At 43.5% G+C, this 15541-nt stretch overlaps 1 protein-coding gene across 3 annotated transcripts in view; it reads left to right on the top strand.

Annotated features, from left to right (window-relative positions):
• Positions 1-2503: 2503 nt before the first annotated feature.
• LOC107373221 (zinc finger protein 518A) overlaps positions 2504-15541 on the top strand; it is a 51353-nt gene continuing 38315 nt past the window's right edge. The window contains exons 1-3 of one of the 3 annotated variants that reach the window (XM_054735556.2): positions 2504-2924; positions 15109-15174; positions 15257-15323. In XM_054735556.2, the coding sequence (XP_054591531.2) occupies positions 15285-15323 (39 nt within the window). In that variant the 5' untranslated portion in view covers positions 2504-2924; positions 15109-15174; positions 15257-15284. The remainder of the gene's footprint in view (positions 2925-15108; positions 15175-15256; positions 15324-15541) is intronic. The other 2 variants (XM_054735557.2, XM_054735558.2) reach the window with 2 other exon arrangements.

Here is a 15541-nt window from a genome sequence, read left to right as displayed (position 1 = left end):
ATTTTTCGTTTTGCATTATTTTAATAATGCTCGCCATCTGTTTGCTCTTGTTTTTAGAACCTTTTATCACAATTAAACCCATTTTAAACGCCACTGTCGTATTTCTTATGTTACTCCCTCCTTCACATTTTAACATCTCCTGTCGGGGACGTAACAATTATAATAAGCTGGGTGGACACTGCTACTTTTTCACTCGTAACACAGATTCAGCTCAAACTGTACGACTTCAGCGTAATGGTAAATGGCCTGTATTTGATATAGCGCCTTCTAGAGTTCTTGAAAACCCCCAAGGCGCTTTACAACACAATCAGTCATTCACCCATTCACACACACATTCACACACTGGTGGGGATGAGCTACAATGTAGCCACAGCTGCCCTGGGGCGCACTGACAGAGGCGAGGCTGCCGAGCACTGGCGCCACCAGTCCCTCCGACCACCACCAGCAGGCAACGTGGGTTAAGTGTCTTGCCCAAGGACACAACGACAGTGACAGACTGAGCGGGGCTCGAACCTGCAACCTTCCGATTACGGGGCGAGCACTTAACTCCTGTGCCACCGTCGCCCCAAGCGTAGGGTAGATCTCACGAGTCATGAGCTCACTGTACGTCTGGTAGCAACACGTCGGCCCTAAAAATATGTTAAAAATAGCAGTTTTCACTCAACACGTCAGACTTTTTAGTCTTGTTTTGCCTGTTGTCCTTCGGGAGTGCTGCAGGAGGACACACAGGGATTTATGGGGGTTGGATGAGGAAACAAAATAAAGTAAATCTGTGTTTTGTGATCAGTTTAATTTGACATGAACACGACAAACACGCTTTCTTGACAATCATTGTGAGTAAAAAAAAACGTGCAGAAACAAAAACGAACAACGTGTGTTATTAGGGAAATAGCGGGGAGCGGCGTTGATGCAGGATTGCGCATGCGCCGTGAGCGGTTCTGATACTTTTTGGGTCGCAGCCGCTCGCTGCGCCGCTTCAACCCTCATGAGGAACCAGATAAATATCAAACACTCCAGAAGTCCGTGCGAGCTCACGATTGCTGATCGGTAGCTGGTCACGTGGTGTTAATCGCCTCTCTTAACCCCCTGTACACTACACGACGCTCAGCGCAAAACTCGCCCCGATCTTGTGGATTCTCGCACAAGTGGAAAATCTGCTCAAAAAAGTGAAAAAGTCGCACAGTGTACGCCCAGCTTTACTGTCTGTGTGTGTGCGTTGATGCCTGGGCCGAGCTGACGGAGCTCCCGGTTGCAGTTTTGTGTATAGGGAGGGGCGGGCACTCTATCTGACTGGCCAATCACAGAGCGTGAAGAAAGTCAGTTACCCAATGAGGATTTCATTCAGCACGATTACAGATATTTACGAGTTTTACACTCGTTTCATGCTCGTATTCGTCAAAAATACTTTATCCGTACGCTCATAGCTGTAACCACCCTGCCCTGCCTCCTCCTCCTTGCTACCTGCCGGCTGTGATCACAAGCAACAACACAGTAGTTCCCGCTGCTTCTTCGGGAAATGGTGCAAAAAAAAAAAACATCAATAAAACTTGGGATGTTGTAGGCGTGGCGGTGGGATTTCAGCCGTGGCGGCCCGCCACGGCTACGCCTATGTAAGGGAAACCCTGGACCTTCTTCACCACTCTCTCTTTATTCTGCTCTCGCCACCTATTCCACCTTCCTCAGGATCCACTGGTTTCCCTCTTTCCTATTCACTCTCTCTCTTTCTTAACATTTTTTCTTTTAAATCGCAATAGCTTATTCTTGCTCATTTTAAATATATTTTAAACATTTTCAAAATGCTTTTTTATATTTTTACAATTTTTTTATTTTTTGTTTTTGTGAAGCGCCTCGTGATTTTTATCTTGAGAGGCGCTATAGAAATGATATTTTCTTCTTCTTTAATGTTGTATTGGTGAAAGTAACTTAAAGTAATGCAAAAGTAGTGTAATGCCTTACATTTTAAAATCAGTAATATTGTAATGTAATGAATTGCTTTTAAATGAGGGTAACGATAAATAATGCATTAGTTTTTAAGTAACTTGCCCAATACTGCACACCAGTATGATGCATTGACAGGCAGTGAGTTACATGGTTTCATATAAACATGTCTTCCATTGCTTCTGTATTTTCTTTAAATATTGTGATTTTCCCCTCATGACATGACACATCAGGTGTAACAAAGAACAAAGCTGCTCTAATGTCAGGTTTGATGTCTGTGGGACAGATTAGTGCCCCAGTTAGTGGTAACAAAAAGCACACACATGCACACAAACACAAATGAACACAATTAAGGCAGTAGAGAGAAATCAAATCAAAGATCTTAGAGCCCACCACTAAAACCAATTCATATTTCAACAGATGTTGTGATGGTGCTGGTATTAGAGGAACAATGAGCTTTAGATCCGCCATAACTGTTCGTCTGTACGTGTACAAGACTCGGAGACAAAGACACGTGACTCCACCCAATAGAAGGCAGTAAAAGCGTTAAGCCACAGTCAAACCCAAAGGAGTACACGGTGGTCAAGCAGGGCGCTTTGCTGGCAATAGCCTGCGTCCGCCATTAGTGTTCACAGCTTCCACCCAGCTACGCGCACGCGCGCACAAGTAGGGTTGGCATGACGTAGAGCAGAAGCCTCGAAAACACTGAGACGCTCCTGGGGACTTTTAGTTATGCTGAACGCGTTTTAGTTCAAGTAAAAGTTGTTTTCTGTGAATAACAAGCACCAGCGTGGCACTGAGCTGGTGTTACACTCTGATCCGTTTTTCTTAGTCGAGACGCGACAATACCCGGATGGAGTGTCATGGCCGCCATCGGAGAGGAGGAAGCCAAATGTTTCTGATGTTTGTGTCTTTTCTCAACTCCAGCTTCTTTTCTCCAAGTCAGATGTTGACGGGACGCTGTCCGACCATCCTCTGAGCTCGTAGTAAGACTTTGTTTTATTCTCTGTAACTTTGGCCGTCTTCGTGTGGTTAGGGGCTTTAATTTGGTGTAGAATAACCGCTAATTAAAGTCTTCGGACGCAGTCTGCCGCTGAGCGTTGTGGCCTTTAGGGGATATTCTACATTTGTGATAAGAAGGGGAACAGTACGATAGGCAGCGGCCGTGTTTGGCTCGGTGTCCGTGTTCAGCCTGTAGTTCTCCCACTAATGCAGCCTGCTCGGCTCCTAAACTTAGACGCGTGGGTCCAAACTAAGTCCCCTCCGGGGAAGTCCTGAGACGTTGGCTTGGTGCTTTTATCATGTTGTGTTTAGCTTTGAGTTACCGGAGTTCTGTGGAGCTGCAGGAGGGATACTACTCAACTTTTCCTTTCCTGCGGAGCTTTGTTTGTGTACGAGTCCCGTCTGCGTGGCGTGGGCCCGTAGTAGCCAGCCACACTACCTGTCTCCACCTCAGGCGTGAGCTCTTAAACATCTGCACCTGTGCTGGATGGACTCACTAAGTCAGCTGGCCTCAGCCCACTGCTGACACTCATTCAGATAGTTTCATTAGGATCTCTGCTCATAAACCACTGGATATGGAGCAAGTCTCGCACTGACCCTCAGTAGGCTACCTCGGTGAAGTTAGCTTGAAGTTGGACGTTGGATATTCGACAGACATTGGTTCCCCCGGTCAGCGATAAGAAGAAGAAAAGATCTTTTCTATAGCGCCTCTCAAGATAAAAATCACGAGGCGCTTCACAAAAACAAAAAATGTAAAAATATTAAAAAAAAATATTTAGAAAAAGATTAAAAATATATTTCAAATGAGCAAAAAATAGACAGTTGTGATGAGAGAGAGAGAGAGAGAGAGAGAGAGAGAGAATAGGTGAGGATCCTGAGGAAGATGGAATAGGTGGGGAGAGCACAAAAACCAGCCTGAACAAGTGAGTCTTCAGCTGCTTTTTAAAGGAGACCACTGAGTCCACTGATCTCAGGCTCGGGGGGAGAGAGGTCCAGAGTCTGGGGGCCACAGCAGCAGATGATCTGTCACCTTTGACCTTTAGCCTGGTGCGCTGCACAACCAGTAGGCTTTGATCACTGGACCTCAGGGACCTGCTGGGGGTGTAGGGACTAAGAAGATCACCAACATAAGATGGTGCTTGTCCATGTAAGGCCCTATAGACCAGAACCAGGATCTTGAAATGAACCCTGAAGGTGACAGGCAGCCAGTGAAGCTGGAGGAGAAGCGGGGTGATGTGGGTGTGTTTGGACGAAGCCGAGCACAGGCATTCGGAACCACCTGTAGATGGTTCAGGGAGGTTCTGCTCAGACACGTGAAAAGAGAGTTGCAGTAGACTAACCCAGGGATTCCCAAAGTGTGGTGCGAGCACCCCTGGGGGTGCGTGAGCTGCCGCTAGGGGGTGCGCGAGGTGAAAAGTGTAATGGCTGCGGAGCTCAGAGAAGTCTGTCATATGTCACCATTAGCGTAGAAACTCATTTGTGGGTGGGCCAAAGAAAAAGTAAGTGGGCCCAATAAATGTAATTGAAAACAAGTATATTTTTGCGCGCGCGCGTGTCCTCATGTGCCCTAGTTCATAATAACAATGCGCCGAGCTTCAGCACTCTGGCCTGCGCATGCCGATATGTTCCGTATTTGATCATTTTTAACGGTGTTGGAGGAATCTGAAGGTGAGTCATTCTGGCAGATTGTAATGAACACCTGTCTCATGCAGGTAGGGCTGCTCAATTAATCGAATTTTAATCACGATTACGATCTGAGTTTTGAACGATTATAAAAAACAAAACAAGCCGATTATTTGCTCCTCCCGCTTGCGCTGCCCTGAGTTGCAAATGAAGCGCTCCTCCACAGTGTTGCCAACTTAGCGAGTTTGACGCTATTTCTAGCAGCTTTTCAGACCCCCTTCTTGACTTTTTAATCCTAAAAGTACCTAGCGAACACCTCAGAAACATCTCTGGTAACCCTTAGCTACTTTCTGGATAACGGTCGTCGACGTTTCCTGCAGGTTAGCTAAACACTCCGCCTGAGCTCCGGACCGTTCTTCACAACATTAGGAAAGGGAATGATGTAGTGATGTGTCGGTCGCTAAAGACAGCTCTCGGAGCCGGCTCCTTGTTGGATTAACCAGGGTGAGTGACACACACACCGCACCTGCGGACTCCTGAGCAGCTAAAAACAGCTAAATGTGCGCGTGCAGCGCGCTAAACACACGTGCACCTTGCCCGATTGCTGTGAGACCGGGTTGGGGGGTGGGGGGTGCAGCTGTGGTTGGGACAATTGTTACATTAACTGATGGACTTGTAAATAAATAGTTTATAAATAAGGTAGAAATAAGTTCCTCACGCTGATAACTAATAACTAACCTCTCTGAGGACACGGTGCTAGTGCACTCTCCTACAGCACCTTGACACGACTCAATAAATGTTATGCAACATTTTGTGAACATCAATTTATTTGCATTTATTTGTTATAAATGCCACTGTATAATTCTTGCTGTCAGTATTTGCAAGATATTGGTATTTGGTTCTGTACTGGTTAGACTCAAATGAGTTAAACCAAGGTCTATAGCCCTTGGGTCATAGACTATGAGCTATAAGTATATTGGTCTTTTTATACTGGGAATCAGGAGTTATTTTAGTGATCATCTTGTTTCTTATTTTTGTCCTAATTGTGCCCTGAGCAATTTTATGACTGAATAAAAACAAATAAAATCATCATAAATTGAAAAATCGTCCTAAATAATCGTGATCTCAATTTCAGTCACAATAATCGTGATTATTATTTTTGCCATAATCGAGCAGCCCTACATGCAGGTGTTCTGACATTGTAAACCTCACACACAGAACATTGTGGATGTAACTAAATAACAAGAAATGATTCCCATTCAGGCTATTAACAGCGCGCTGAAGATCTGAAGTTCAGAGTGCGTCTGTCAGAAGTCAGACGCGTTCCAGCAGAACCACGGCTCACGGGTGCACAAGTGAGCACATCTGGGCTGGGCAGAAGTCACTTTACAACATTGGTTTAAATAGCGCGAGACGCGGTGACTTGAGCGGCTGTGCCGCGCGCACACACACACACACAGATTCAATAAGTGCACACGCTGCTTTAACTCCGGCGCGCCGTCAGACTGAAGGCAGAAATGAACGCTGCCTCCACCGTGATAAAAACTTTTAAGAGGTTATTTTTCATTCAAGGTCAAATTAAGATATTAGCTTCTGGGATGAGTCGGGTCCGCTCCAGCCAGTGACTCCTCATGAACCTGACCACAAGTCCTGTTACTGCAGCATGTGTTATTCCAGTCAGCGTGGCAGCAGATCGCAGATTCAGCCACACCATAAAACAGCAATAAGTCGGTCTGAGGTAAAAGTGAACCTCATGGCTATATCTTGTCCCCTATTGACATTTGATTACGCACAAGTAGGTGATCAGCTCAGGTTTACGCAGAGCAGAAGGAAGGAGAGCGCTCTGGCCGCACAGGTTAAACGTTCCTACTTTAAGAAAACCGTTAAACGGCATTGTTTATGTGCTACCTGGGCACTCTAAATATTTATTTAAAATTAAATCAAAGGAAATTGTAATGGTATCGAATATTTATTAATTACTATTTAAAAAATGAAAGTGATGGGGAATTTTTTAACCCTGTCTGTTTAGCTTGACATCTAATATATATATAGAGCCATGCCCCGATGGGGGGGGGGTGCGTCGACATGGTCGGGACATAGAAGGGGGTGCGCGGCTAAATAAGTGTGGGAACCACTGGTCTAACCCTTTCCACCGGAGCCGTCAGCAGCGTGAGTCGGCCGCGTCTCAGGAGTTATATTATCTAGGCGCGACGCCTCTGAAACGGGTCAAGTTTGACATTTTTGGGGAAGGAAAGACAGGAAATCGGACGCGGAAACGGAGCGAAGCTTCCTGAGATTTTCAGAATAAAGAAACTTACTGCCTTCCGATTGCTTTACTTTAAAAAAAAGTTACTAAGTGCGGCCCCGTGAGAAGTTATCACCTAGCTAGCGGTCTCCTTTGTGTTTCAGGTCCATGTTGGCGATTATAAAACGGACAGAACATAAAACGCAAACATTTTGGAGCCATGTTGTAGTTTTCTCCTGTTTGTTGTTGTGTTTACTGACTAAGGCCTAGTCCACACGTAGCCGGGGTTTTTAAAAACGAATATCCGCCCCTCCAAAAACTTGCATCCACACCACCACGTTTTAAAAACAAACTGTCCACACGTACCCGGATAAATACGTTGTTAAGGACATGCCAGACCTGTAGGCGGCAGTACTTCCCCCGTTCTTAACCTCGTCCTTCGTCTGTGGTCTTTCGCAAGGAGCAGTAATTCCGCTTGCAAAAACAAACAAGCAAAAAGCGCTTGGACAATCGATGGATCGGGTAGTGACCGAGCGCAGCTCTGAGGGCTTCCATGATGCCGGCTAGTGTAAACACAGGTCGCACACGTGATGTCAGCATTTTTTTTGTCGCGGAAAGTGACGTTGCGGACCTTAAAACTCCGGTTTTGTCTGTCCACACGCAGACACCCAAAACGGAGAAAACGCAGATCTTCACTTTGGCCGGAGTTTTTAAAAAGATCAGTTTTCATGTGAAAAAACTCCGTTTTCGTGTGGATGACAGGCCAAAACGTAGGAAAATATCTACGTTTTGGCAGATCCCCAGCTACGTGTGGACAGGGCCCTAAGTCACTCGTGTGACTTCATGCTCTGTCGGTGACAGTTGCTCCCCTGCTGCTTCACGTCTCGTGGGAAGGGCCTAGCAGCAGCTTACGCGAGCAAGACGTGCTGCTACAGTAACATGCTGCTGACGGCTCCGGTGGAAAGAAGGGGTAAGCGTGAGGAGATGAAGGTATGGAGAACAGTCTCAAGTTCAGAGCAGGACAGAGCTGGGTCAAAGGTCACACCAAGATTCCTGCAGGGTTTCCCTTACATAGGCGTAGCCGTGGCGGCCCGCCACGGCTGAAATCTTACCGTCACGCCTACAAGATCCCAAGTTTGATTTTATTTTATTTTTTTTTGCGCTGTTTCCCGAAGAAGCAGCGGGAACTACTATGTTGTCGCTTGTGATCACAGCCGGCGGGCAGCAAGAAGAAAGGAGCAGGCAGAGCAAGGTGCAGTTACAGCGTAAGTTACTGAGTTTAAAATTAGAAAGGTAGCAGTGGATATAATGCTTTTTGGTTTACATGTTTCAATAGCAATTAAGATAAATGGGTGTTGGCGATCTTGACAGGGTTTCCTCCAGTGGTTATTAGGCCAGGTTTTCCTCCCCCCACCAGGCTAATCATCACTTATTCATGTAAAATGTATTTATTTTTTCATGTCTGACTTAAACCGCATCTAATACTGTATTACGGCGTGAGCGCAACAGCGACAACTTAAGATCGATGTGTGAGCAGCGTGAGAGGTCGGGTGTTTTCATCTGAACCCTTAAAACCTCCAGCAGGCTACGCTGCACTATTGACGTGTTAGCGCGCGGCGCTAACAACTTAGCGACGTGACATCTTTCGGAGAAAGCGTAAAAACACGTTGGACGCTTCTTCTGAAGCGGGAAAATAACACTTCTTCTTAAGCAGAGCATGACGTCGGCTCGTTCACGGCCGAGCCGGTACCGGACTGGGCTCGATAACATTGACCCAGCACAGCCACTGGGTCGTTGGAGCTGCCCCGTGACTGCCTGATGGAAAACCAGCGGGTTTCATCAGACTCGTAAAGTTTCTTGTTTTTGCTGGGGACCCCCTGTATTTTACCGCTCCCTCCTGCAGTCTTCCCCTATTAACATTTAAAATGATTCTGTAAAATTCGTGTATCAATAGAAACAATCTCTGCCTCTGCCAGCTGCAGTAAATGTAGTCTCCAAATAATAAATAAGAGGTGCATTCATCTGTGTATCTCCTTTGATCCGCATTAGTGATATTCTCAGCACCAGAACAGTGAAGCAAAGAATCATTCCTGAGTTTGTTAGTAATTTTATTCATTAGGTGCATCTAACCTGTTCTATTTTTCTCTGAAATGAGATCAAATCAGTGCTTCTATGGGTTGTCTCCAATCTGCACTGGAAATTTTTACTTTATTTAGAGACGTGTCATAATTTCTCCCCAAGCCCCCCCCCCCCCCCCCCACCACCACCACAGCTGGAAAAATTCCTAGGGGAAACACTGTCCTGACAGAGGGTTTGTGAGAAGCGAGTCTCTCTGACATTGGGAACCAACTTGTCTGGGGCACAGATGCATAAGTCTTCATGCCGTGCACTGATCTACAGCATGTAGATCAACTGGTGTTCTTGCACAGAAACCTTCAACTTCCAAATGTTAACTAGTCATCATTATGACTTTTCAGTACATCCTCTTAAATTCAAGCTAATGTTCAAATGTTTGCACTTTTTGCTGTCCCAAGGACTGTTATGTATTATTTGTGGATTTTCCGAAATTTGTCAGTATTGGTAAAGATTTTGCAAACATCTGAAGAACACGTTTTTTTCCCACACAGCCTGAGAAGTGAATGTCAAATAAGGAAAGATATTTTTTGTTCTTAAGTCCTCTTAAATTTAAACAGTTTTGCACTTTTGTATAAGGACTGTTATAGGAGAGAATACCTCAAACTTTCCAAATAATTATTTTTCATATATGGTTATTTAGTTGTTAAATATTTTGTTAGCATCTACAGAACATGCTTTTCCGACAGCCTGAGACATGAATGTTTAATGAGGAAAGAGATTTATTTATTTATTTATTTTTGCTGTGCAATCCTCTTAAATGCAAACTAATGCTTCAAATGTTTTGTACTTTAACACTGTCCCAAAGACTGTTATCAGAAAGCTGTTTACTGCATATTTATGCAAATACAAGTTTTTGTTGAATAAAAAAGCAAACATCTAACATATATTTATTGATGACAACAAGTCCATATGAAATAATCGTGATGCATCGAGATATCAAATCAAATTGAATCGCTGACACAATAATCCTAATCGAATCAAATCGTGAGACTAGTTAAGATTCACACCTCTATAATTAAGTGATTTCTTTCAATAGGTCCTATGTTAAGTCCTCTAATCACCCAAAACCATTTGTCAATAATTTTACTAAGCTAGACCAATTAGACACAGCAGTTTTTAACACCTTTCATACAATCTGATCATTTTTATTAGGATTTTTATCATAAATTAAGGGATTTTTTTTTCAATACCTCTTAGGTAAATTAATCAAAATACCCTAAACCTTTTCTCGATGGTGTGACTAAGCCAGACCAATTATTATATTTATTGACTTTAGAGCTGAAACAACTAATCGATTTAATCGATTATAATCGATTATTAAAATAGTTAACAACTTTTTTAGTCATCGATTAGTTGTTTAATAATCATATTTTACCGCATAAAGTCTATTTTTTACCACAATCTGACATCGGTTACAATCTGTTAAATTTGCCGCCAGTGTGTGGCAGTAATAAGCCACTGATCTACCAGTGGGGCCGTAGAAGAAGAAATTAGCCAATAAGTGCCCTCGGTTTTCATGACGTATCACGTTACTGACGCGCATCTTGCTGTGAGAGATGGCGGATCAACAACAAATACGGAAGAAAAATAGAAGCGACAAAACAAGAGAAACCCCGGACAAAAACCTCACGAGTATGGGAGCACTTCACTAGATGCCTTGAAAAGACCGGTGACCTACAAAATATGCAAAAACCATGGCACGACGGAAGCACGACGTCCCTAAGTGAACATTTGAGATGAAAACATGGGGGCTGATGCAGCAGAGGAAAGTCCGGTAAGTAACAGAAAATAAACAAGCTAACGCAGATCACATTTGGGACTTAGTGTTAGCTGAGTTCGTTATAGTGGATGTTAAACATGTTTTTTTTTTTTTTTTGCCGCGTCAGTTTACGGTGTTCTACTTCTGATTGACTAGATGCAATCGTGAATCTCCTCCGTGTTGTGGCGCTTGCCAAATTTAGCACGTCTGTTTATAAGAATGTTCTCGTTAAGAGAAAAACGGCACAAACCCATAACTGTGTTCCTCATTCAAAAAAGGACAACTCCGCGGAGAAAAATATACAGACGAGCTGTGTCCAGGTGAATATAACGCGGCATAGTTGTACGCTTTCAATTTTTAAATACAGGAGAAATTCAGAAAGTCCTTTTTTTAACTATTAAGAGGCTGTTTTACTATCTAACGCTGTAAAACGCCTCACAACACATTTTTGTCAAAATAAATGATCACTGTATATTGTTAATTAATTCAAATAATGTAATATTGATTTAGTGTTGTAGTGTGTGTGCTGCTTTATTTTATATGTGTACTTAATTCAGTTTATTTGTTTCTTATGCAGAAAAAAACAAGCAACGATGGACAACTACATGGGGAACAAGACACTCACCCCCCAGCAATGCATACTACTTACAAACTCTATTCTAGATTCTACATTATTTTTTATGGAATTTACCTCTTATATTTTGATGCCAAAAAATTATTCTGGACTGATATTTTGCACTGTTTAGCTCATTTTACACTGCTGACTGTGGTCATGTGCAATAAAATAGATTGCAGTCAACTGCACAATTCTCTTATGTTTTTCTTTTTCTTAACTGAAATGTATTCATCACTTGTATAGGTTAAATAGCTAAACAATAACAAACCGATTAATCGATTAATCGAAAAAATAATCGACAGATTAATCGATTATGAAAATAATCGTTAGTTGCAGCCCTAATTGACTTAATATCTGTAGCAGCTCCTATTGAGCAGAACCAAGTGTCATCACAAGCTGGACAGTTAGTCTCGGTTCCAATCGATGCTTGATGCCCAACTAACGCCTAACTAACTTAACTTCTAAAGACAAGGTCAGAATGGCGTTGTCATCACGTGACTGCACCAAACACATTGATGTGGTTGTTGGTTCAAATCCCTTTAGCTCCGCCCCTTTCAGCTCTCTGACTCTAGAAAGCACACACAATGTCTGATTGATGCCAAACTACCACAAAACCATCTTTATCAATCAAAGCTGACCTCAATGGGATTTTTCTGTTGTTCGTCACAGCACCCCCTCTAACTTTAACCTTCAGTAACTTCAAAAACATGGTCAGAATAGCATTAAACTTGGTCTGTGTCATCACACCACCAGTGTGGTAAATATAGAGTATCCCCTAGTGGTGAGATGTGTAGTTTATTGGTGGGCTCAGAGGAGATGCTGAGTCAGGGTGAGGTGCAGACGAGGAGACCGTTTGCGGTTTCTGGTGTCGGGGTGGTCAGCGTTTCTGTTTCACGGACGTGCACCGGGCTGCCGGCCAGGCCGGAGCGGCGCGGAGCTGCGAGGGCCGAACGGCGCTGCTTGCAGCTTTAATTAATTATTATATTTATTAACTATTTTATTGTATCACTATTGTTATTGGATAATTATTATTGTTATTGATAACATATAGCTGTTATATTAACTATTTTATTAACTATTTAGTATCACCATTGATGTTATTGACTTATTGTTTATAACAGTGGTGATATTATTGACTGTTTTGTAATATTATATTATTCATACTGCTGCTATTGTTATTTATAATATACACCATCAATGACATGTTTTTTTAAACAACATAAAATAATCAACTTTGATAAAAGAGCAAGATGTAGCCTGTGGCCAAAACACTAAAGCCATTTTTTTCCTCCTCCAAACTCCTAAAGATAAGACCCTCCTTTAATCAATGTGCTAGGTTCTCGCCGGTGTGGTCCTCGGGGGGAAAATGCAGTCTGTAAGCACGTACTTTTCATGGTGAAGTTACTGGTAACATAGTGGACGGTCAGGCTCGTGTATGGATGTGGAGGCGACGGTGGCACAGGAGTAAAGTGCTCGCCCCGTAATCGGCAGCAGAAGTGTGTCCTCCTGCAGCACTCCCGAAGGACAACAGGCAAAACAAGACTAAAAAGTCTGACGTGTTGAGTAAAAACGGCTATTTTTAACATATTTTTAGGGCCGACGTGTTGCTACCAGACGTACAGTGAGCACATGACTCGTGAGATCTACCCTACGCTTGGGGCGACGGTGGCACAGGAGTTAAGTGCTCGCCCCGTAATCGGAAGGTTGCAGGTTCGAGCCCCGCTCAGTCTGTCGCTGTCGTTGTGTCCTTGGGCAAGACACTTAACCCACGTTGCCTGCTGGTGGTGGTCGGAGGGACTGGTGGCGCCAGTGCTCGGCAGCCTCGCCTCTGTCAGTGCGCCCCAGGGCAGCTGTGGCTACATTGTAGCTCATCCCCACAAGTGTGTGAATGTGTGTGTGAATGGTTGAATGACTGATTGTGTTGTAAAGCGCCTTGGGGGGTTCCAGGACTCTAGAAGGCATTATATCAAATACAGGCCATTTACCATATGGCTCCATAGTTCAGCTGGACCATAAGTCTGTCGTTGCCGCAAAATGCTGAACTGCTTGTAACTCCATTTCCACCGTTGCTCAGCACTGCGTGTATGGAGCAGGTAGTGCAACATTTGAAAAATAGTTGCGGGACGGTGCTGCATAATGTTTGTCAAAAATGTTGATCATTTTCCTAAATCCTTCGTTTTGCATGGTGTTGATAGGAGCCATATCTTTAGCCAGGTGATAAGTGATAGCCTTCGTAATTTCTTTGTGCCTGCGGGAGTTTGACAGGTATAGAGAAGCACTGTATAAGGTCTCCGTTATGGATGTGTGGGTGGTTGACCGGGAAGGATTTTCTCCTGTTGTTTTCTTGCCCTTTACAGCTTCATCAAACTGCACTTTATGGTGACGTTTAAGGTGATTGTACAAGTTCGTAGTGTTACCTTGTGGTGCTGCCACTACTTGCAAAGCACTGCTTGCAAGTAGGGTTGTCACGGTAACCGGTGTAGCGGTAAACCCTGGTAAAAAAGTTGACAATAATAATAAACGTCTTGTTGTAAAAAAAACTATTATCTCGGTGGGATTACCGTGGCTGCGGTGTAGGCGCGGTGACCCTTACCAGCCACCGTATCATCTGCTGAAGTTGCCGGCGGCACATGCGCACTTTGTTGTTTACGACCAAAACTTTCTTGAAGCTAAAGCTGAAATAATGGCCAAAGGAGGAGACGGCAGCGCTCAGGACATTTATTATCCCTCAAAGAAGACAAAGTGGGAAGTACGGGCATCTTTAGGATATATGAAGAATGCCGAGGGACAGCTGATAGAAGACGGCTATCCTGTTTGCAGCACGTGCAGAAAAAGTGTCTGTGAAAGGCAGCAACGCTTCAAATCTCATGACACATCTGCGTGACCATCTCCCACAACTCTACAGTCAACGCAAGGCAAGCTAACGTTAGCGTTTTAGCTAAAATGCGTGATCCGAGGATTTGGGTTGAGGGAGAATGCAACGAGTCGCTATATAAAGCAGCCGCAGCGCCGCTACCTGCATATAAACCGTGTCGCGGACACCGCCATGTTGAAATGACGCTTTGCATTACGGGGCTCCCAGGGGCAGATAAGAGTTGGTCTCTCTCCGAGAATAATTATGAATTTAACAACGATTACTGCCTGATGACATTTTCCCCACATCTGCAAAGCTCACTGGAAGGACACAAACCGAGGACAATACTTTCCTGATATAGGGTTTATTACTCAAGTAAGGGTAAAAAAGTATCTGATTACAAGGCTACTTGAGTACTGAGTATCATCTGGTCTAATATTTTTAAAATGACGACATCAAGCAGACAATAAATAAGAAGTTATGGGCAAATATTGGTATTTTAAAGACTAAAGGGGAAAAATGTAAACAAACAACATAATTATAAAATAACACATTTTAGGCTAAATTTAGACACAAAATGAGGACAATATTTCCTGATATACAGGGTTTATTTAGTTGTCTGAAAATGTAGCACGTTTAAAAAAAATACCGAGATAATAACGAATACCGTGATTATTTTGGTCACAATAACCGTGAGGTTACATTTTCACACCGTGACAACCCTACTTGCAAGTTGCATCTTCAACGTCATGTGAAAGCCAGGAGTCCTACAGTGGGTAAATTCAAATGTAAAAGCAGCACGTGTTCAGAGAGAAGAAAAATTGAATGCAGGTGTAAACATACTGTAAACATAATGCATTTACTTTTATGTTCCTGATAGCTTTTATTAACAAATGTATGCTAAAATTGGGGATTTTGTGCTTTTTGTTTTCCAGGCACAGTCACTACAATGTTTCTGCTTCAGACATCGTATTAAAGACGGGGGATTTACAAAAGCACAGGTAACAGTGCATTGTAAATGTATTTTAACTTCTGGTTTTTCCATACATAAATAGGAAGATGCCTTTTTTCTACACAATATAGCCTTCAGGATTTGATCCAATAAGCTATAATGGTGCTTTCACATCTGGGCCAGCATGGACTGCACTGGGTAGGTTTTAAAGTCTTCATATCTGGGTAGCCTTCTATTTTTCCATGCTCAACCAGTCTGTTTTTCTGCCCACAAAACAAGGCGGTCTACTTTGATCTGAACAGGTTCAACACATCCACTTCCAAGTGATTGGCCGGCTCAAATACACGCCTACTGCTAGGGTAAACTTCCGACTGCTGGATAGAATAAACCAGCGGGAGTTTCCTGCATGCGTGGTT

The sequence above is a fragment of the Nothobranchius furzeri genome, chromosome 8 (genome assembly GCF_043380555.1).
Source record: "Nothobranchius furzeri strain GRZ-AD chromosome 8, NfurGRZ-RIMD1, whole genome shotgun sequence".
Classification (NCBI taxonomy): domain Eukaryota; kingdom Metazoa; phylum Chordata; class Actinopteri; order Cyprinodontiformes; family Nothobranchiidae; genus Nothobranchius; species Nothobranchius furzeri.
The sequence above is the reverse complement of the archived record's forward strand: the minus strand, read 5'-3'. Positions and strand labels throughout refer to the sequence as shown.